The 23,608-nt window shown below is 44.9% G+C and overlaps 1 protein-coding gene across 1 annotated transcript in view; it reads left to right on the forward strand.

Annotated features, from left to right (window-relative positions):
• Positions 1 to 19,548, forward strand: part of CUNH12orf56 (chromosome unknown C12orf56 homolog) — a 50,575-nt gene extending 31,027 nt beyond the window's left edge. The window contains exons 7-13 of the mRNA XM_050131870.1: positions 675 to 781; positions 1,825 to 1,914; positions 10,763 to 10,886; positions 13,573 to 13,647; positions 13,902 to 13,976; positions 17,041 to 17,219; positions 19,389 to 19,548. Of these exons, the coding sequence (XP_049987827.1) occupies positions 675 to 781; positions 1,825 to 1,914; positions 10,763 to 10,886; positions 13,573 to 13,647; positions 13,902 to 13,976; positions 17,041 to 17,219; positions 19,389 to 19,515 (777 nt within the window). The 3' untranslated portion in view covers positions 19,516 to 19,548. The remainder of the gene's footprint in view (positions 1 to 674; positions 782 to 1,824; positions 1,915 to 10,762; positions 10,887 to 13,572; positions 13,648 to 13,901; positions 13,977 to 17,040; positions 17,220 to 19,388) is intronic.
• Positions 19,549 to 23,608: the final 4,060 nt, after the last annotated feature.

Genomic DNA, 23,608 nt, shown 5'->3' on the forward strand with positions numbered 1-23,608 from the left:
CTAACCTCCTTGGCCACCCCCGTGCCACCATATAAATAGTGTAAGTTGTCACCAGTCACCACAGGCCCAGGGAAGCAGTGAAAAACGGGACGAGAAAGGAGTGACTGCACACTTCTTGTATCGACTTGCCTGGTTTTATATACGGCACTAATTTTCACACTTAGCTCGTGAACTTGAATAGGAACACAGAAATGCGAGTTTCTCAAACCTAAGTGTTTGTTTGGATAAAAATGACAATCTGTATTTCAAACGCAGCATCAGAAGTGTTCATCTGCTCCCCCACTGCTTTTACTGGCTATTCTCACACCGTTCTTACACGGCACATTTGGTCTAGTGTTGTTTGGCTCTGTTCATGGCCTTACAATGACCTCCCACTTACTCCTGGATGACGTCATCAATGCCTGGGCCAGGATGAACTGAAGTCCCCTAGCTCCTGATGTCCCACCTGGATGGCCCTGAGCGAAAAAGTGTGTTTTCTGTTTGAATTCCGTTTGTGTTAAAGAAACTGTTGTAAGTCTCTTCCTGAGTCGATGTTTTCTGTTTGAATTCTGTTTGTGTTAAAGAAACTGTTGTAAGTCTCTTCCTGAATCGAAGAGATGTTTCCGTTGTCCTTTTATGTGTGGACGGAGCTTTAACAACTGGTGTCTTCATTATTTCCTCTCCCGCTCTTGCAGACCAGTGAGCTTTTCTACTTCCTAGTGAACAAACTTCATGAGTATTTGCCAGAGTCTCGGGATAAGACTGCACTTCAAAATAAAAGCCAAAGGGCCAGTGAGCTCGTGTAAGTACTAACTACACAATCGGGTATTAGCCCGCTAAGGCAGAGGTTCTCAACCTGTGGGTTGGGGCTGCATACCAGATATTTACACTACGATTCATAACAGTAGCAAAATTATAGTTATGAAGTGGCAATGAAATATGTTTTTGATTGAAGGTCACCACAACATGAGGAGCTATATTAAAGGATTGCCACATGGAAGGTTGAGAACCAGCGTTGTGAGGTGTTAAAGATAATGGAAGATACTAGACAAAATATATGCACTACTAATGATTAGTAGTGCTTCAACTTTTGCTTCACATAGATTTTTAAATTTTAAAATTTTATTGTTATTTAATTTTTTTTGAATCAGGTCTTGCAATCTGAACCACCCTAGAACTTCTTATGTAGACAGGCTGGTCTCAAGCCTCTGCTTCCCAAATGTTAGGACCCTAGATACTGCGCCATGCCATGCTCTCACGTGGATTTAAACATTTTAGCGCATACAAAAGAAATTAGTAATAGTGACTACCCCAAAATGGGGAAATAGCTGCCTTGAGACAGACATATTTACCTACTGAAAAATGAACATTAGGGACTGGAGGTGTGGCTCAGTGGCTAAGAGCACAACCTGCTCATACAGAGGACCCAGCTCAGTTCTCAGCTCCCGCATCTGGGAACTCACACTCCTGTAACTCCAGCTCCAGGGATCCGATGCTCCTGGCTTCTGTGGGCACCTGCACTCATGGGCACAAGCCTACATTCAGGTATACACATGCAAATATTTGAAAATAGATCTTTGGAAAAAATATGCATTCAAAAATGCTTAGGCCTGTGTCTTGATCCTGACATGAAGCTCTAGTCAGTAGGCACGTTTTGATCGTCTCCTGTGCAGCAGCCCCAGACTAGGTGCGTAGCCAGTGCTGGCAATCAGACATGCGGAATTTGATGCTCTTTGGGCTAGTGAACATCTGAAAGCCGTTCTCTCAAGGCTTACTGCTTTTGTGGGATTCCGACTGTGGGGAACCATGCCATTTTCATTGCTTGTGTTTTCTCTTATTTCCTAGGGCATGTATTGAAATTATACGGACCCTGGGACTGATGTTCAGAGAAACAGAAATTGAATCATCACGGTTGAGCACACTGGCAGCTAAGAAGTAAGGGTGTGTGTGTGTGGAGGTGTTGTTGTCTTGTGTTTTAAGAAGACTTTGGGATGATGTAGTCTCTGCCATTGCTCTGATTGGCACATAAACCAGGAAGGGTGGGGCCTACAATGAATCGGCTAAAGTCTCAGGCTGTAGCCAGCTTAAGGCAGAGCCCCAGGTAGTTTTCACTCTGAGGGTTAAGGAAAGTCACCTGAGGAAAGTGGACAATCACAAGGACAAGCTGTGCATGGCAAAAACATGTTTTTCCTTGGTGGCACATGAAGTGAACTCACTCCTCTCTGCTACTCCCTGGGAGGCACAAAAGCACATTCCAACAAAATCTATGTTTTTGAAGAAACTGAGGTCACAAGACTCTTGTCTTCTTGGAGTTTTCTCACAAGCACTCAGAATTCCCCTCTCATGACTCCATTCTTTTTTAAGAAATGTATTTATTCATTCATAGTTTATGTACGAGTACTCTGCTTGTACATCTGTGTGCCTGAAGAGTACATCAGATTCTATTACAGATGGTTGTGAGTCATCATGTAGGTGCCGGGAATTGAACTCAGGACCTCTGGAAGAGCAGCCAGTGCTCTTAACCACTGAACCATCTCTTCAACCCCCTCAGGACTCTATTCTTGATCCATACTCTCTAACTTCTCTGTTCAACCCCTTGTATTTTACCTCTCTCTCTCTCTCTCTCTCTCTCTCTCTCTCTCTCTCTCTCTCTCTCTCTCTCTCTCTCTCTCTCTCTCTCCATGTCCTTCTGAGCTGTGTAGATTAACTGATGTGTGCTGAATTCTCTCTGTCCCTCTGCATCTGTAAGGGCACAGAGATTTTCTTAGCTCTTTTGTTATAGCTCAGTAGACTTAAAGCAGACTAAATGACCCATCATACAGCCAAGGCCTGGAAACAGAGTCTCCACTAGAATTCATCCATAGCAGAAAATTGTGTTTGCTAAAGCAAGACTTACTGAGGCCATATTTTTATTCATATTTATGGGCTACATAACCATGGGAATGTCTACTTACAGAAATTTAGATGGTATAGCCTATTAGACGCCTAGGCTATATGGTGTAATATATAATATATGTGTATGTGTATATATAACACACATATATGTATGCACCCAATATACAATGTATAGGATGTATATATGTATATGTGTACATATATTCATACTATACTGCATATTGCCCTAAGGCCATCATAAATTAAACAAGTGATTCAGTCGAGCCAAGGGAACATGATGCAAGTGAATCCAGTAAACAGATGCATGAGCTATATGAAGGCTGTCGCTGGCATCACTTTGTAAACTCTTCATTCCCATTTTATGTTGAGTGGTTTGCTTGCCTGCATATATGTCAGCGTGGCATGTGTGCACAGTACTGGCAGAGGCCAGAAGAGGGTATCAGATCTCCTGGGACCAGAGTTACCCTGTGGGTGCTGAGAATTGAACCTGCATCTCTCTGGAGGACCAGCTGATGCTTCTAAATGCTGAGGTCTCTCTCCTGCCCCAGCACACTCTCTTGTAGTACACATGTAGACACACACTCTAAAATAATGACTGAAGGCATAGTAGTAAATCCCTGAACCTGTAACACCACTGTTAGAAACACCAAGCATTATGTACTAACAATAATATTGTGCTATGTTTTTATAATACATGCAGCACAGCGTGTTTATCAATAGCCCTGCTGCCATGTGCACACTGCTGTGTAGGAAGGACAGGGCTAGGATGGCTGTAGTTCTGCCACGCAATAAAAAGGTTTAAAAATCAATATATATTATATATTGTTAGTAATATCACATGATATATATTATTAATTACATATTATATGATATTATATATAATTATATACGTAATTAGTTATGTATAGTCACATATACGTACATAAATATTGAGGCGGGTTTCTCTGTGTAGCCCTGGCTGTCTTGGAACTAGCTCTGTAGGTCAGGCTTGCCTTGAGCTCAGAGATCTATCTGCCTCTGTCTCTTTAAGTTGTAGAATTAAAGGTGTGCACCACCAATGCCCGGTGATTAACTGTTTTTTTTTAATGTGTATGTGTGTATGTGTGCACCTGATTGTGCATAAGTGCATCACAGGTGTGCAGGAGCCCTTTGAGGTCATAAGAGGGCACTGGTTCCCCTGAAACTGAAGTTCCAGACAGCTATGAGCAGCATGTGGATGTTGGGAACTGAGCAAGGGTCCTCTGCCAGAGCAGTGAGCACCTTAGCTGCTAAGCTGCCTCTTAAGCCCCAGGAGTGGGAAGTTTCTGCATTATCATATTATAATTTTATGAGACCATCCACTCCACACCATGCTGTCACTGATGACAGTAGCATTGCCATGTAGCACACGACTGCGTCTGTGACTTTCATGAATGACTTGTAAGTTTTATTAATGTGGAGGGTGAAATGCTGAGGAAAGATATTTAAATATGGCCTAGCTGATAAGTTTCCCTTGACCCAGTAAAATACTCACCTCCATGGATATGCAAACAACCCTATTAAACTCAGTGAATATGCACACATGCACACACACATGCGTGCATGCACACACATACACACATGTACACACGCACAATGATGTGAAAGTAGAGAGGAATTTAATGGGGAAAGGGTTTTAGCGTAGGAGGAGAGTGAGGGAGGGGAGTCGGAGAAGGGACTGAGAGAGGGGAACGAGGAGTGAAAATGGCTAAAACTCATTAAAACATTCATGAAACCATTAGAAGAATAAATAAGAAATATGTGTCCAAAAGTATGTAGAAACATAAACCGTTCTCACATAGCAGTCTAGAGCAGGTAGTGAGACTTTCCTCAACAGGGTCAGCCAGGTCCCAGCTTCCTCCTTCTTTGTTATTCTGCCATGTTAAAAACATTTTTTTTGTTTTTTTTTTAATTGTAATACTTGAATTTTGCCTTTATTTCTTTATTAATTAAACCTGTCCTTTAACAATTCCATTCACGTATATAATGAATTCTGTGCTCTCGCTACCTATCCTCCCTCTCTTATCTCCCTTCCACCCCCATCTGCTCTCCCTTCTCCCTATAAATCATAGATTCTAGGGGAGGAGTCATTGCCTTCAGTCTGTACCCGTTAGTGAGCCCACCGGGTTCCAATGGCTACTTCTAAACCCTTGATCATCCAGATGGGCCTGTTTAAACTCAGCAGATCACAAAACATTTTATCTAAAAAAAAAAATGTATCTATTCACTCATACCGTATACAGCGTGTTTTGGTCAGTCCCTCCCAATACCACTCATATCCCCACCCCCATCTCCCTCCTAACTTCCTGAGCTCTTTTATTTTAAACCGCTGAGTCTGATTTGTGCTCTTACTATGTATATGCAAGAGTATAGGGCCATCCCCTGGAACATGGGCCTATCATGGAAGAAAACTGAAACCTCCCTCCCTCATTCACCATCAGTTGCCAAGAATGCCTCACCTGGGTGGAGCTTGGCTAGCCCTCCTCTCTCCTTGTTGGGTTTTGATTGGCTCACTCTTATTCAGGTCCTGTGCAGCAGCCCCAGCTGCCCTCAGTTCATGTGTGCAGTGGCTCTCTCATGTCCGGAAAAAAACAGTTTTGAAGCCTCTCTTCCCAGCCCCTTCTTCTGCAGTGATCCTCGAACCGCGGAAGGAGCAGGCATGATTGCGAGTAGATGTCCCACTTAGGGCCGAGCACTCCAGAATCTCCTCACCTGCAGCTTGAGCAGTTGGGGGGTCTCTGTATTGGCTACCGTTGCCTATAAAAAGAAACTTCTCTGATGAGAGAGGAACACTGATTTGGTGGCTCAGAGAAGTCAGATCCCAAGGAACTGGATGCCCATGGAGTAGGAAGGAGTGGGGCTTGCCTGGCAGAGCCCCTACTATGTGTTTTTCTGGCTTTTAAAGACTGATTTACTATTTTGTATCTGTCTTTATGTGTGAGTTTATGTGTGCATGTGTGCAGTAGCCCACAGAGGCAGAGAACTGGAGTTCCAGGTGATTGTGAGCTGACTGACATGGGAGCCGGGAACCGAACCCAGGTCCTCTCCAAGAGCAGTCGGCTCCACTGCTGAGCTTTCTCTCCAGCCCCTGCTGCCATCTTTTTCATACTGCCTTTGTCCTCGTGATTGAGCAAGGCCTGTAACGCTCGTGCTTACATTCTATTGGTTCTGCTTTTCTCTGTCTTAATTTTTTAAAAGGCCTTTAATTGTTCTACCTTGGTTTGACCCTATCAGCTTTAGCAAACCGTTTTCCCAGACATGACTAGTTCTTTTCCTAGCTAACCTTCAGAATATGTGTTCAATACCTACAGTTGAGTGTGGTGATAATATTAATTTTAGGCACTGTTGATATGCATAGGATTATCTTGAAGACAAAGGTGTAAAGCGATAGTATTAAATCCATTGCCATGTAACAAATTGCAGAAGCAACGTTTAAGTTTTCTGTCACATCTCTGTGGATCAGGACTCTGGGCACTAAGCGGGGTCCTGGGCTCCTGAGTTCAAACATTTCCTTTGTCATTTTGACTGGATTCAGTTCCCCCCTCAACTCAGGGAAGTGGTGGCTGAGAGAGCAGCCATAGTTGGCAGGCTCTGTCTGTGAGTTCCGGGAAGGCCCACTTCTGCAGGCTTCTGCTGACTGGATCACTCATTTCTGCTGGACTGACGAAAACATCAACTAATGGTGGGTCTTAGTTTATATGTGAAGAGACCTTCCTATTTACAGTTTAGTATAGCACAGTCACGAGTGATAGCCACTTACAGTCGCAGGTCATGCCCACACATAGGAGAGGGGTCATGTAGGATCTGTATGCTCCTGTGGGATAGGAGGGTTGGAGACCATATTGGAATTCCACCTTCCACAATACCACAGACCATTTGACCTCCAACATCTGCATTCTAAAATAGAGTGTAATATATTTAAAATCCATATGTTATAAATAATAATAATAATAAAAACACCCTGGAAAAAAAAACCATTCAATTTTTGGGATGGTTTTTAAGTCTGCTGTCAATCCTCAGAGTCTCTATTCTGGATGAAGCTACGGTTTGACCAGAACCGTTGTCCCAGAGAGTTTTAAATTAAGTCAGTTGTTAGAAGCGGTGGATTTCAAATTAAATTCCATTTGAGGAAATAAAGAAGGAGTGTTCATTTTGCATTTCCTCTTTCTGTTTCCCCGACTGGAAACTTCGTTAGTTCAACAACCCACCTTGCTTCAGTCGTGACATGAGCCATGTTCTTTTGTATCTTGGTATTGTCATAGTCGGATTTCTATATTATCACAGCAAGTGACCTGGACCTTTAGAGTTCTTTCTTAGATCTGAAAAGAGACTGTCAGTGAAAATAAAGGGCTATAATTGAATAGAGCAGAGAACAGAGTGCCATTCCAAACCCCGCATCTAGAGAAAGCTTTAAAAAGGATGTTCTGGGAGCTGAGGTGATGCTTACTGGATAAGAGTGCTTGCTGGGACAGTGTGGGAACCTGGGCACAAATCCCCAGAGCTGACATAAAAGGCCCAGCAAGGCTGTGCTTCCCTGTCGCCCCAGTTGGGGGTGGGGCGGGGGGGGGGGAGGAGAGAAGGGAAGGTTTCTGTGGCCTGCCGACAGCCTAGCTCCTCGTACCTGCTCTTATGGAGGTAGTTGCCTTGAGCCTGCTCCAGCTGAGGTCGCTAGCTCAGGCCTATTCTCACAGATGTCCCTGGCTGGAGCCTGCTCCCTCAGTGGTTACTCCCTTGTTCCTGTTCCTGTGGAGATCACTGCCTTGGGCCTGCTCCGGCAGAGGTCAGTGGCTCAGGCCTGTTCCTGTAGATGTCCCTGGCTTGGACATGCTTAAGCAGAGGTCCCTGCCCCCACTTCCCCAGTCCCACAGAGGTCTCTGGCTCAGGCCTGCTCCCTCAGAGGTGGCTCCCTTGTACCTGCTCCTGTGATGTCCCTGGCTGGAGCCTGCTCCCTCAGTGGTTACTCTCTTGTTCCTGTTCCTGTGGAGATCACTGCCTTGGGCCTGCTTCAGCTGAGGTCACTGGCTCAGGCCTGCTCCAGCTGAGGTCGCTGGCTCAGGCCTGTTCTCACAGATGTCCCTGGATCCCTGATTGTCTTTTAAATCATGTAAAAGGCTGAGGAAGTGTATAGCATTCCTAGTTTCATTATGGAAAGTGCATTTATGCTATAGAGAACATCAATGTGGTTGGTCCCGCCATTAACCTGTTTTACTGCTGCTAAGCCCCAGAGCTCCTGTACATGTCCTATTTTTCAGCTGCTCTTCCTCCCACCTCTTTACATCTTTCCTTTCCTTGATTTTTGCTTCTTTAAGACAGGGTCTCATGGAGTTCGCATTGGTCCTGACACTACAGCTGAGGATGACCTTGAACTTTGTAAGCCCAAGTGACTGCCCAGTTTCCTTCCACACCTTTTTAATTCTTCAGTGACATCTTACTGTGCTGCCCAAGATGGTTTTGGATTTCTGGGTCCAAGCGATCCGCCTCCCTGGGCCACCACTAATGAGGAGAACAGAAGTGCGGCCCTGGGCTCGCTCATGCTCATCATCCCGTGTGCTGCTTTCAGCCCCATTTCAGCCCCACCTGACTGCACTTGGCATTTGAAGATAATCTTACAGTTTCAACTCTTTAGGATGCATAATTCGAATTGTGACCTTTTCTTATTGTTAAGTAACTAGCTACCATGTACTGTCAACCATGTAGTAACATGTATGTGATTTGTTTGTTAGTGGACAGTTTCAGTGCATTTGAAAGGAAAGGCCCTCAGCTTTAAACTCGTTTTATTAACTAATGTTTAGCTTTTAATTCGCTAATGGTGCTTAATGGTGCAGAACACCCTTAAAATGCTCTGATTAAAAAAGGGGGGCTCTGGAGTCAAAACTTTGGGTCAAATGAGCGTTTTTAGAAAGTATTTTACATTGTTGGTTGGGAACGTAGCTCAGTGCCATGTCCGGTGCTACTGGAACTTGACCTGACTGAGGAGGCGGCAAGGGAATACAGAAAAGCTGGGGTCAGGGGCCTGTGCTGACTCTGGTGGAGAGCACCTATCATGCTCAACAGCCCAGAACCTCATCAAGGTTATTTTGTATGGCACAGGGGAGGAGTTAGCTAGTCTCTGTTGGAGGTCTCTGTAGTAGAACAGTCTCAGGCTATAAACATCCCTGAGGAGGGAAATCTGTGCTCGCTAGTTTTGCTAATTTCCCCTGGTCCTGAGGCACTGACCCTTGACCTGGCCACACTCATGTCAACAATGCACACTCACTTGGAACTTCACCCACTCACTGAGCATCCACTCAGGCACCTCACTGCTCAGTAGATAGTACTTCCCTGTGAGCATGAGGACCAGAGTTCGATCCCCAGCAGCCATGTGAAAAGTCAGGCATGGCAGCATTGTTCACAAAACCAACACTAGGGTGGTGGAGATAGGGTGGGGACTGCTGGTCAATCTGAATAGCCTAATTGGTGAACCAGATCCCCGTGAGAGACTGTCTCCAGAAACAAAGTGGATGCTTTTGGAGGAGCAAAACCCGAGGTTGACCTCTGGCCTCACAGACCCACATATATGCATATATACAGATCCACACATATGCATATATACAGACCCACATATATGCATATATACAGACCCACACATATGCATATATACAGACCCACACATATGCATATATACAGACCCACACATATGCATATATACAGACCCACACATATGCATATATATAGACCCACATATATACAGACCCACATATATGCATATATACAGACCCACACATATACATATACACAGACCCACACATATGCATATATACAGACCCACATATGTGCATATACACAGACCCACATATATGCATATATACAGACCCACACATATGCATATATACAGACCCACATATATGCATATACACTATAAAATATGGTAGATATATGCAGCAATACATTGCTGAATCCATCAAAATATATGGAATTTTTATTTTTTTAATTTAAAAAGAACCACTATGTAGTACTTTTTGTTGCCCCAGAGATACATGCTTTCCATTGGCAAAGCAACACATCTGAAAAGTCCTGTAGTGTAGAGATCCAATGTCCATCTTTCAGATATGTATATATGTGTAGGTAGGTACACAGGAATTCAGGCGTCCTAGGAGCCCCTGGAACTGGAGCTACAGATGGTCGTGAGTCACCGTATGGATGCTGGGAATCAAGCCTGGGACCTCTGCAAGGGCAATACATGCTCTTAACTGCGGCGCCATCCCTCTGGCCCCAGTACTCAGTTTATTTAAATCATTAAATATTTGAACTACATATACTGTGTGTGCATAAGTAAAAATGGTAATTTTTGGCGAAACACTGCCTAAGGGGGTCTGAGATGACAGTCTTCTGGTCCAGCGTCTTACTCTGTGCCCACTGTAACCTGCTTGGCTTCCCTTTTCATCTGTCTGGTTTCCTCCACTGGCCCGCTTCTATGACACTGTCCACTTGCTGGCCTCCAACGCTTCCCAACACTGCCGCTTCATCTCTTCTCGCCATCTCTTTCTCTGCCTGAGTTGTTCCTGTCATTATGGTTCTAATGAACTTAACCAGTTACTTACTTCGACTATAGAACCTGTTTAGTCTGCAATGTTGCTTAGAACTAATAATCCATAAATATAGCCAGATGGCAGTGGCACAGGCCTTTCATCCTAGCACTGGGAGGCAGAGGCATGGGGATCTCTGTGAGTTCGAGCACAGCCTGGTCAACAATGCAAGGGCTACACAGAGATACCCTGTTTCAAAAAAACTAAAAAGAGAAAACAAAGTGTCTCTAAGTTTGACCTCACTGCTTTCCATTTAAAAAACTTTATTTATTAATGATTTTTCTTTTCTTTCTTTTTTTTTTTAGGGGAACATTGTTTAATCTCTTAGTAATTTTAATTACCAAGCCTACAGTTCCAAAGTCTAGCTCCCTGTCCAACACCCAGCCACAGTCTGACTCAACTGCAGCCGAAATGTCTTTTGATGCTCAGGTGAGATGAGAATTTGGGGGTCGACTGAATGTAAGTGCAGGGACTCTTGTTCCTTACATATTACCATGGAACATGATGCTGTAGAATACAGAAATGTGCATATTAAAGAGGACGTGCTTCGTTAGTGACCTGAAATCTTAGCCATTTGGCCAATATTAGTGTATCTATTTTGTGTTTTCAGGTCTATAAACTAAGGAAAATAATACTATTTAAAAATGCCATGCATCTGCCCAAATGTCTCTCTGTATATTATTCAAACACCTGTAATTCCATAGTAGAAATCTGACCAAAAAACAAAGAAACAAAACCCCTAAAGAATGTCTTCCAAATTTTAAGGTCTGCTTGGACTGTATTTTCTCCTAACAAGTGAGTAGTGCTCAAATAGTGCCCACGCAGTGAGAGCCACCTCTTTTCTACCGTTTTAGGAAATCATTAGAAATACCGAACTGTATAGAAAGTGTATTTCCAAGAGAACATACCAGCTCACAATCAATTCATTGTTTTTAAGGGTGGGATATGGTTTCCCGGTTCTTAAGCACACAGCTGGAACCGTGTTAGAAGGTGTATCCCCTCGGCATGCATTCACTGATTGCCTGTTAGGAGCAAACAATGCTAGGCAGAGGTCCAAAGACTAAACAAAACACATTTACACAGTTTCCACAAATTCACAAGCATTCGCCATCAAAATAGTTCATGAACTGTGAGCGGGACAGGTGTCGGTGAGGCCAGCCATGCCTGCATGGGGACACCTGCTACACACCTTGAGATAATTGAGCGAATGAGTAGATTGGAGACTCGGTGAGAAGCGAAATGCGCACAAGTAGAGCTACTATATACATGGTATGGTACCGTGTGTAGTGGCTTCCTACATACCACACATACAGGGTGTGGTAACACATACCCGGAAATCCAGCACTTGAGAGGAAAAGGCAGAACTGAGGGCTGCAGATCAGCCTTGTACTATACAGTGAGACCTTTCCCAGAAAAGGGAGGAGGGGGAGGAGGATGGGTAGAGTGCAGCCTAGCTGAGGGATGACAGAAGTCAGCAGGAAGCCCTGGAATAGAGAGATGACAGTTCAACAGTTAATAGTGCCTGCTACTCTTGGAGAGGGGCCAAGTTCAGTTCTAAGCACCCACATGGCAGCTCTCAACCATGTGTAACTCTAGTTCTAGGGGGTCTGATGCCCTCTTCTGGCCTACATGGGTACATATATACATGCAGGCAAAACTTTCACACATATGAAATATATTTATGTCTATTAATATATTTGTATAAAATATGAGTATATTTATATAATATAAAAATATATATGTATATGTGTGTGTGTGTGTGGCTTTTTGAGACAGGATTTCTCTCTGTAATAGCCCTAGCTGTACTGGAGCTCTATCTTGAACTCACAGAAATCCACCTGCTTCTACCTCCCAGTTGCTGGCACCACCAGAAGGCTTAAAAACAAAAGAAGAGGGAAGCCTTCCCTGAGCCCTAGAAGAGACTAGTCCTCTTCAGAGCTGTCATAACTTTCTATGTTTTTCTTTTGGACCTTTGACTCAGTTTATGTCTATGCATTAACTTACTAATTGCTAGCTTGGTGCCTGTTTCTTCAGTAGGCTGTATTCCGCAAGAGAGGCAGAGACTCTCCAGCGTCTAGCACAATGCCTGATGCATATTTGCTGAATAAATACACAAAGAGGAAGGGAGACGTCAAATCACGAAGAGGGTAGATTCCAGAATATTTTAGGAATTTGAGCTGACACTTGGCATTAAAATAAAGTGTGGAGACTAGAAGACAGCTTTTAGAATCTGTCCGAAAAGTCAGACATGAGTGACAGCAAGAAGACCAGCTTCAACAAGGAAGCACTGAGCTTGGTTTGGGTTTGTTAGTCTGGATGGGCATGGGTGTTGCGTTTGCAGAACCTTAGATCTTCTCCACTGGGCAGCCAGCGTGGCCATCAGGAGACAACGCAGATTTTGGTCACCGGATGTAAGAGGAAGGGAGACAGTAGACTAGAGTTCATCCTGCCCACTGTATGAGGGCAGAGTCGAGGCCTGGAGCATGTCCACAGGCCGTTCTCATGCCCAGAGTGACTTAGGGACCCTCTTGTGGGCAGAGTTCTCTGAGCCCCATATTTACCCATTCCCCAGAAGGAACAGAAGTTCAAACTGGGCACAAGCCTAAATCCCTTAGAAAACCTCCTGCATCAAGCCCAAGGAGCACGTTCACACCCCGAAAGGAAGTAAGGTTGTTGATCTGACTGCCGATGTGGACCCAGTGTGCAGGATTTCCGTGGCTGTGTCTGGGCCTTCATGTGTTCCACGTTGTTAAATGTGTTGTCTCTTTACACGAATGGCTTTGGTTTTGGTCGTGCTGGGAATGAACACGTGAGGAAAGCATTCTATCACTAAGCTACTAACTTTTCATTTTGAGACAGGGTCTCACTAAGTTGCCCAAATAGGCCTTGAACTTGTGACCTCTGTGCCTCGGCTCTTTCGTGTCTGGAATAACGTGCCTGAGCCAGCCAGCCCGGTCTGAAAGCCACCTTTCTGGGAATGGCTGAACCAAGTGGAATGGAAAGTGGACATCACAAATAAAAATTTAAATCAGAAATCCTTTTTCAAGGATCTAAAGGGAAATGACTTTTCTGGCTGAGCCAATGGCAGCGCACTGATGATTATTGAAACTTCTAGTTACAGAAGCTCACCCTGGAGTATACAGATACGGCTACAGCCCTGCTCTATGAGATTCTTCTTGTCTTTCAGCAGGTACAGCGTGTATTTTAATTTTAATTCTAACTTGATTATGTTATAACGTTTAACAGTGTAACATTTTGGGGGATGGTCTCTAAAACTGGTTGGCCTCGGTGATGCTACCTTCGCTCTTCAGTGCTATTCTAGGTGATTTTACAGTAACTGATTTGAAAGATTTGATTGATTAGGGTACAAACACATTTGGGAGGGAGAATCCTTTAGCTGTGATTTAGACATCATGACTGTAACTTGTTTCCTTGAATTTCTAGGGAAATCTTGGATTGGGATCCACAAAGTTTGCTATTACCTGGATGATGTCCTTTCTACAGAGCTGTCCTCCCACAGTGAGTATTGAGCAGAAAAGGCCCGACTTACCGGATGCTTTGTGCTTCATTAAACACAGGCGTTGTCCTGTGATTTACTTGAGTCTACAGAGCAGAAGCAAAAGATAAACTTGTTGATTTTATTATTTAATGAAAAGGAAATGTTTTTATGTTTGAATTAAATATATTAGAGGTATTAAATTATGGCTAAAGATTAGCTTTATTTGTATTAAAACAAAAAACCCAAAACTTTGAAGGTATGTATAATAAATGAAATGTTAGAATTTAAGTGACAAGATTGAAATTTGCTATAAGTAGAAACACGAACAGAACTCTTGGGATTGGCTGTGCTCTCTACCCCTGCAGCCTCCATCCTGGTCCCAATTCTGATCTCCTTTAAGATTCCATTCATGTCCAAATGGTCCGTGTCTGTCATTTTACTAGGTTGCAGCCAGAGGGAGCTATTTAGCACAAAAATGTGATTGCTTAGCCTTTCTGTTAGCTAAATGATCTCTCAGCAGCTTTTCCCTTTGCCAACCTCCTTCCCAGGCCTGCAGGGCGGACATCTTAGAGCTTTGCTGCCTCAGCTGGTCCTGCCTTCATCCTGCCATGGCATCTCCCACTCAAGGGCCAGCCCTCCTCCCCACTCTGTGTTGGTCTTTGTTTTAGCAGAGTGGGTAATTTATAAAGGGCAGAGGTTCATTTGGCTCATGGTTTTGGAGGCTAGTTAGTTCAAGATGGAAGAGCCATATCTCGAGAGGATCTTGCTGTGTCTGAAAGCCGAAGGGCCAGAGAGCACAGTGGGGTGTGAGGCAAAGTCATTTGGGTATTTTTGAGAAGGTGTCTTGCTATGCTGCTGAGGCTGGCCTCCAGTCACCATCCTCCTGCCTCCATCTGGTTGGTTTTTGGTTTTGCTGAAGTCACTTTTATAGCAACCTCTTGGAACAACACATTCTCTCACTGGCTCTCCATGTGCACAGCTGAGTTATTCCATTCTCGAGGACAAGAGCATGTGATCTGACAATCTCTTGTATAGCCTCACCTGCTCGCAGCTTCCCTTTGGGAACGAATTTTCTAACACATGGAAACATGAGCTGTAGCGTCTGGGTCTGAAATCCTCTCCCCTCTCCTTTCCCACCTGGTTAACCCCCACTCATCTGTGAGTCCTCAGCGCCAATTCCTGGAGCAGGAAGGCGGGTGATGGTTCTCCGACCTTCTAACTGGGTCAGATCCCAGATACAGTCACAGTAGACACCGTAGCCTGAGTCTCCACCCCTTGAGCTTGTCACTGTTGCAGATTGCATTGGTCTCTGTTGTCGCCTGGTTCTGTCCTACAGTAGCTGTCGATGGCTTTGTCTTCCAGCACACTTTCCACTAGGCACAAGGTAGGAGTGGGCGTCACTCTTCACTCGATTACTTTGGCCTGAGTCACTTCTGGGCAGAAGTTGTATAGCTTGTCCATCCTGCTTCCCTGGGTCACTTTTACTTCTGGAATGCTGGCAAGTGCTCCACTGGTGCGCCCCAGTGATGGTGAACAGGGCACCCTACCGACCTGTTAGGGCTGTGTGGTGTGAACAAGCCACAGAGCTTTTCTGTTCTGTACCGAGCGCTGGTACTTTGAGGTTTGTAGTAGTCTGTCATGTAGTCTGTCATGACTGCGACAATGGCTTTCTCCAGGGGACACGAGGACAGCGATATGTCTAGAGTGCCACATTGCTCTACTAAATATCGCATGAACTAACTTTTGTAAAGCCTCCATCCTCCATCTCTCCCACTTCCCCAAGCTCGGTTTCTCTCTACTCATTCATGCATTCAGCTAACCAACGTATGGTTTACTGGAAATCTCTTCAAAAGGCAGCGCTTGGGGCTGGTGAGACAGCTCAGTGGGTAGAGGTGATTGTTGACAAGACCAAGAAACTGACTGTGTGCCCTGATCCCAGTGTGGTAGAAGAGAACAAGTTCCATGAGTCGTCTTCTGAGTTCCACACATGTGTAGTGGCCTACACACCCACATGCACATGTGTGCACGGGCACGTATACAAATCACACACATACACACACACACACACACACACACATACATACGCAGGTAAGGTAGCAAGAGGAGTACTAGTCATGAAGACTGTGTTCTCTTTCCACACGTGAGCGTATGCCTGTTGACCCATTCCCAGCTGTGCACTACTTTTCAGAGCCGGTCCTGAAGTACCTGTATTCTCTTGTCAGATCCCTATGGCACGTTTATGCAAAGCTGGCCAGGGCCGCAGCGTACAGTATCAATAGAATAGCCTACTGGCCAAAGTGATGAAGGCACGGTGTTGGCTCCTTCAGCAGTGCACAGAGCTCGGCCGGGCTCAGATCTACTCAAGGAGCACCATAGTGTTTACTTATTCATATTTCTATGTGCGATATGAAAGATCCCTACTTATCTTAGGCAGTGGTCATAGGCTCTATATCTGACTGAGGTCCTAAGGGTCTCAAACAATGGGGAAGTCCCTCACTCAGTCTTTAAAGAAACCAAGTCAAGTATGAGGCCAGTGTGTGACCGTGAAGCCCGGCAGGATGAAGGGTGTTCTGAGGCAAGGGGACAGGAACACATGAAAGTGTATTAAGCCAGCTCTGAACAGGAAACTCCTGAGGGGGTGGGGTCATCGGATGTACCTACTTGTTCAGCCAGCCCTGATTATCTTACCTAGTAAAACCAAGGTGCCGTGAATTGAGGAGATGGCTCAGCGGGTAAGCAGCACTTGCTGCCAACCTGAGTTGAATCCCCAGGACTCATACGTAGGAGAGAATTGACTTAAGCAAGCTGTCAGCCAGCTTCTGCATGCACACTTTGGCAAGCATGCATAGCATGCCACCCCCAAATAATTAAAAAAAAATGTAATTTAAAAATTAAAACAAAAATATCAAAATGCTAAAGAAATTAAAAGTGTAGTCACTGGTGGGTCCGTGATCTGGTACTGAGTAGCATGTCAGTGGGAACTAGCCCAGAAGCCTGGGAGGACTTGTCAATGAGGCTAACAGCTGAAGTGGGACACGTGTGGGTGGCACCCTGCCCACGTCTAACTGCCTTCTCCTCATCTAGATGGCGTTTGTGGCCAGTATTGTGAAGCGGGTGGTGAACGGGCTTTCAGCCTCGCTCCAGCTGCTGAGTCCCTGCCAAGCGGTTCTGTTGTACCAGCAATTTTACATCCTCAAGAGCTGCCTGCAGTACAGCAAGACTCTCGCCGAGCACATCAGGAATGACCACAGCGAAGAGTTCAGGTGAGGAAAAAGAGCACGGCCAAACCAAAATGCTCATGGCTCCTTTTCACGGACGCTTACGACAGGACCTGATCGTTAGGTAAACGGCGATGGAAAATTCCACTTCTGTTTTTAGCAGTCCTTTATTTGGCCACAGGTAAGGTGACATTGTGTACAGGTCTCAGAATGCCATCTGAGGAGTGTCCCCAGCCCAGAAACTACTTGCCACTCATTGCCTTGCTGTGCGCGGCCTGCATTGCACAGAAGCATAACTTCTTTTGGGGTAACAAACCCTAGAGAAAGGGGATGATAAAATTTGGAACCAGAAGTTGAAGTCAGCTGCTGCATGCATGTTGGGGGTGACCAGTCAGTAAAGGGAGACAGTAAACAAACACTGGGGAGTCTGTTGTTGATTTGTTTCATTTACTCTTTATTATCCCCAGTAACACAACAGTAAGCAGAAGTAGCAGGTTTGGTTCTGTCCGTCCGGCAGCCTGCTCTGCTGTCCCTCAGGGGTTCCCCTTCTACTCCACGGCTAGCAAGGCCAGGTGCACTCGAAACTACACCCCGGTCGAACATGTATTCAAGAAAACTAAGGTAGTTTTTGCCATAAATGAGAAGGTGCAGCCAGCGTGGCTTCACCCTCGGTTCAGAGGGAGACATCAAAAGATGTGGAGGCTTACATTATGGCTTTATATTGACCTCGAAAGGGGTAAAGTCAGCCCTCTATGTAGACTCTGTGTTTCCTGCACGTGGCATTGCCCCAGAAGGTCCACTCTGGATACCATAAAAGGATTTATTTAGCTCCAAGCTGATCCCACAAATCGGTCCCAGCACCCTCCCTCTCCTGGTTCCTAACTTCTTTTTCCTTCTCATTAGGAAAAACTGACATAGCATGAAATTTACCCCTTTCGAGCATATAATTTGGCCGCTTTGAGTATGTTTCACAATATTTTGCAACCATCACCACTGAACTGCTGAACGTTGTCATTATCTGGAAGCACCCGTTAAGCAGACACATCCCTGCCCCTTCCCCACTGCTGGCAACCACTCACCTACACGCTCTCCCTGACAACCTTTGGTCTCAGATCTTTCATCCATCATATTTCCAAGGTTTGTTCATGTTGTAGCATGAAGAAAAACTCCCCACTCCAACTTGTTTTTCCCATTTGGAGACACAGTCTTGTGGTATAGCCCAGGCCAGTCAGGAACTCACTATGTAGCTTAAGTTGGCTTTGAACTCATTGCAAGCCTCTTGCTCTAACGTGAGTGCTGTAATCATAGGCATGTGTCATCATGCCCAGCCTAATTATAAAAGCTGTAGTTATAAACTTGAGAAACTACTAGGACAACTGGCAAATATGGTGTCATACTCCTGGATAGCAATAGCTGACTGGAGCTCCCAGCAGGCCCTGTCAGGAGGATTGTGTGCCCTTTGGCTACTACCCTCCCCCCTACCCCCACCCCCGCTTACTCCTCCCACCCCACTGCTTACATTTCTCATGGACATTCAGCTTTGTAGTTTCTGTTTTAATCTAGTGGTTTTTCCATTTACCTTGCATTACAGTCATCTGGGTAGTTATGAATAACATCAACCCAGCTGTGGTCCTGTTTTGGTTCACCTGGAAACATGGCCTGGGCAGTGACCATTTTTAAAGCTCCCCCGGGTGATTCTGTTATTCACTGGGAGCTCAGAACCATCCGATGCTACCCACAGAGATGGCTGAAGGCTGTCTATATATTCTTATGTAGACGCCTCTGCTTGTAGAGGATGCGGAAGATAAGCCCTGCTCTTTCCTCTTGACTGGTCCCGATGGGTTGTCTTGGCTTGACATCCGTGCCTTACTCTTTTCTGTGCACTGTCTGAGGAATCCAGCATCAGAATGCTCACACATTGTTGAGGACAGTCCTGTCCTGTCTTATCTTTCCTGGTCACTGCCTACATGGCGGATGCATTATGAGTTCCTTTCTCAAGTAAAGTGCCTGTGCTCACTGAAGTGCACACACAGCAGAGATCTTCTAAGTCCTGAGTCAGGAGGTTGGAAGTCTGACAGGGTGAGTCTCATGGCTAAGACTCCTCACCCCCACCTCCACCCCCACCTCCAACCTTGTGCGGTGAGTGTGACACACTGGATGGACTGATGTGGAAAACCTCATTTTTACAGGTATTTTGTTTCTCTGTGGTTGCAGGTACTTCATTCACGTGCCAGCCTTGGAAAAGAGGCTCCCTGGATGGTACCCTATTACGGAGCCCACCACTCAACTCTGCCGTGAAGTTCTACAGTTGATTGAACAGAAACAATATGCAAAATTTTAGAGGAGATAAAGTATAAAGTGTTCATTGAAGTCAGTCTTTATGAGAAACAGCCTTTCGGTTTATTCAATATGTCGCTCTCCCCGGGTCTTGTAAAGATTTTAGTTAAATGTCCACTAGCCCCTCTCTCGGAGGTCTTACTTTCTAAGCAGCCATGACTAGGCTGAGATCATGCAGCTCCATGATAGCATCCTCCTCGTCTTGCATCTGTGGAGATGTGGGTTCAGCACCAGCACAGGAAAAATGAAACGGAAAAACTAAGCACTACAGCACTGTCTAAATCTTTATGTAGAGTGGTGTGTTTCTCCATAATGAAAGGTTTCCTACAGACATGAACCCAATACAGGGCACAGAAACATAGAGACTGAGTGTGCACAATAGATCCATTGGTGCAATAAGGGAGCTTGGTAAAAGCCACCAGAACACCCACAGCAAGATGGTTGTGGGAAGTACAGACCACACAGTGAGCCCAATAGAAGTGCCCCGCAATGGCACAGCGCCTTCTCCTCCACCTGGAAATGTTCTGTGGCAAAGTATCCAGCAATGGGCAGGAGAGCAACCGCAGGCACACAAAAGACAAGGGAAACCCGGCCCGACTTGCTTTGGCATAGCCTGCTTCCTGCCTGGGGGGCAGTCTGAGCCATCCTGTGGGACCCTGTGGAAGGGAAGCTACTCTTGAACTTGACAACTCTCGCAACCACTTATGAAACCCCTTTGCTACACTGTGTGGCCATACATTAACTGCGTCCCAAACGCTCCCTGTGTGCTGTTGTGTTTGGACGTCTGAGAACACCAGAACTGGGCTTTCTGTTCAGCATGTGACCGCTTGAGGAAAGTCTGCCTCCAAAGAAAGCGCTTCTTGGGCAGCTCTGCCTGCAGAGGGCACTGGAAGCACAGCTGGGGACCCTGTTGAGGAGACTTAGGATCTCATCGTTAATTTGTCCAGCAATATTTAAATAAATTATTTTACAGTGACCATTTTTATATTATAACATTTGTATGACTTTTAATTGATGGTCTAAGACATTTCTTAGATTTAATACTTCTAGAATTTTATAAACATTCTATGTAAACACAGACTTCTATCTGCCAATGTAAGGGCACTTGCCTAATGTGTGGGAGGCCCTGGTTCAATGCGCAGCACTACAAAAAAATTGTCTTCTAATTATGAGACTTTGTGCTTAAAATGTGCACGCAGAGACACTTTGAGCTTCCCAAATTGCTCCGCTGAGAGGCTGTGGGTGGGTGAGGAGGGAACCTTCTTACTTGTTCCGTCCCTGGGATGTAACAAGGCTGTGTGCCCCTGCTCCAGCGGTGGCAGCCTCCTCCTCACTTCGCTCGCTCCCCACAGGTCGTCCTTGCAGCTCCGGTAATGACTTAATTTGCCAGCATCACAGGTTCCCATCATTTACAAGCTCTTATGTGCTTGTTTTATTGCCAGCACAATATTTAATACACAGAGGCAGAACCATTGTAAGACTTTTCGGAAACACACAAAGGCGGTATCGAGTTTTCAACTTGTGAAACCCTGGTATACTGTTCAGTTCGAAATAATGTTTTGACACACTGCTAAAAATATTTTTGTTTGCAGATTATTTATAATAAATTGTTAGTTTTATTTATGTGAGATTTCGTTTTTTATTTTGACTTTTTAAAAGTCTTTGGTATTGTACTTTTGCGGGAAAAAAAAGTAAGAAATGAAACCTTCAATCAGGAATCTTATTGTAATTTAAAAGGAGAAAGATGCCATGTGACAGAGCTCACATGGAGGGGTTTTTATTGGGAGAAATAGAAAAGAAAAATGGGTGAGGATGGGGGGGTATCAGCCTCTGGGGCCAGGAGCAGCAGAAGAGAAGAGAGAGACAGAGAAATTGATGGGAGGCGGGCAAGGTTCACCTTTTAGAAAAAGGGAACATAGCGAACGTGCACTGGAACTGCTTTTAGTGCCTGCACCTGAGGACGAATCCTGTCGGGACCTCAAGGGCAGGCCAGTGCAGACACCCAAACACCAGCAAAGCACATTCCTAGTTCTGACCCCATAACCAGCTATTTGACTTCAGCCCGCAGGTCCTGTTCCTCGGCCTTGTCTGGCTCCTTCTGTTCCTCTGCAGCAGGATGAGGCTGGATGGTCTCCAGCTGCTCGCTAATGTTCTACACCTGTAAACAACACTTCTGTTAGTTTAGTCAAACAGGGTCCCACATAGCCAGGCAAGCCTTGGGCACTCTCTGTGGCCACGGATGACTTTGAACTCCTGATCCTCCTGCCTCCATCTCCCAAGAGCCACACCTGCCTCTGAACACAACACTGTTTATTTTTATGTGTGGGTTTGTAGAGACCAAAAGAGGGTAGCATTGGATCGCTTGAGCTGGGGTCAAAGAGTTGTGAGCTGCCTGGTGTGAGTGCTGGAAACTGAACTTTGGTTCTCTGGAAGAACAGCAAGTGCTTTTAACCACTGGGCCATCCCTGGCATGTCTCTGTGTATGAGACTTAACACTCTGAAATGATACAGTGTGTTTCTCCATCCAACCAACCGTGCACTCCTGTGTTTCTGTATGTGTCTTGGATCGGAAGTGTTCGTTCCTTGTGGCAAAGGTGGCTTGAGTCCTTGGCTAAAAATCGGGGTCGCATAACTTGTGCTGAAGTCCAGCTGCTCTGAACAGAACTGTCTACCTACTCACCTGACGAAAGGTCTTGGTAGGTTAAACTCGTTCAGAGACTCTATATAATCAATTCTAAGACAATATGAAACCCTTTAAAGAGTCTCTGTAAGTATGAATGTTCATTCAAGTATCCATTTCTGTGGTTAGTTTGTATGAGACTGGAACACACGGCCTTGCCATTTGGGAGGTCCAAAATTGTTGAGAGCTTCAATCCCATATAGAAGTAGAAAACCCTAAAAGATGGAGGTTATTATATTAATGGAAATGCTAACTTGCTTAGGGTCTTTGTGTTTAAACATATATAATTTATTCTAATTTTCCAGGTTGTATAGCACTTGTAACAGCTTATTCTCACACAGGTTTGGATAAACTGTGAATCAAGTCGTGAAGCTCAATTACAAATTGTTGAGCAGGCATAGCACACTTTATCCAAAAATAAAAATCTTTCTTCCACCAGTATTCCAGTATTCCCCCCTCTCCCATTCACCTCACTCTTCAGAAGTTCTTGCGAGATGTTTTCCTTAATGCAATCCAGCCGTGGCAGCAGTTAGAATAGTTCCTTCAGAACACATTCCTGACCTGCTAACATCTCAACTGGGGTCACCACTCTCATTTGTACCAGTTTACATTCATTTTTTAATATATATATATAATTTATTTTTATTTCATGCACATTGGTGTTTTGCCTGCCTGCATGCCTGTGTGAGGGTGTCAGATCTTGGAGTTACACACAGTTGTGAGATGCCCTGTGGATCCTGGGAATTGAACCCAGGTCCTCTGGAAGAGCAATCAGTGCTCTTAACCGCTGAGCCATCTCTCCAGCCCCATCCAGCTTACATTCATAAGCCCTGGAATCTACTCTCTGGAGTGGAAGTAAAGTCAACTGACCAGCAAGGAATCAGTAAAATTTCTGGTTAAAAATCTGTATGTTACTTTCTACTGCTCTAGAATAAATCAAAGTCCCTGCATGGCCTTCACTGCCTTTGGAAGCCTGGTGGGCAGACTGCCTCTGACAATCCATATCATTCTCCCTCCCTGTTGCCTTCTTTTCTGGTCCCTCAGATGAACACCCCAAGCTCTTTCCAACCTTCGGAATCTGTGCTAACAAACTTGTCCCTTGGCCTTCAAAGAGGACTTTGCTCACTCTAAAGTGCCTCCCAGCCACTACATTGCATTTCAACATAGTTTATCACTTTGTCTGTTCTTTACGATACGTGGATTTAAACTCCACGTGGGTCAGACTCTCCTCCACGCTTTCATACATTCCCAATGCCTACAATATTGCCTGGCTTGCCGTGCCTTCTGTGCGTAGAATGAATGAAATAAGAAAACACTAATTAGACAGACGATTAATTAATGACCGAACACTTCATTATAGTTGGTTTCTAAGATCAGTATAATATATGTTCTCCAACAGTGACCAAAATAATGTTAT

Source organism: Alexandromys fortis, unplaced genomic scaffold (assembly GCF_014885135.2).
Source record: "Alexandromys fortis isolate MF-2015 unplaced genomic scaffold, M_Fortis_MF-2015_v1.1 scaffold_371, whole genome shotgun sequence".
Lineage (NCBI taxonomy): Eukaryota > Metazoa > Chordata > Mammalia > Rodentia > Cricetidae > Alexandromys > Alexandromys fortis.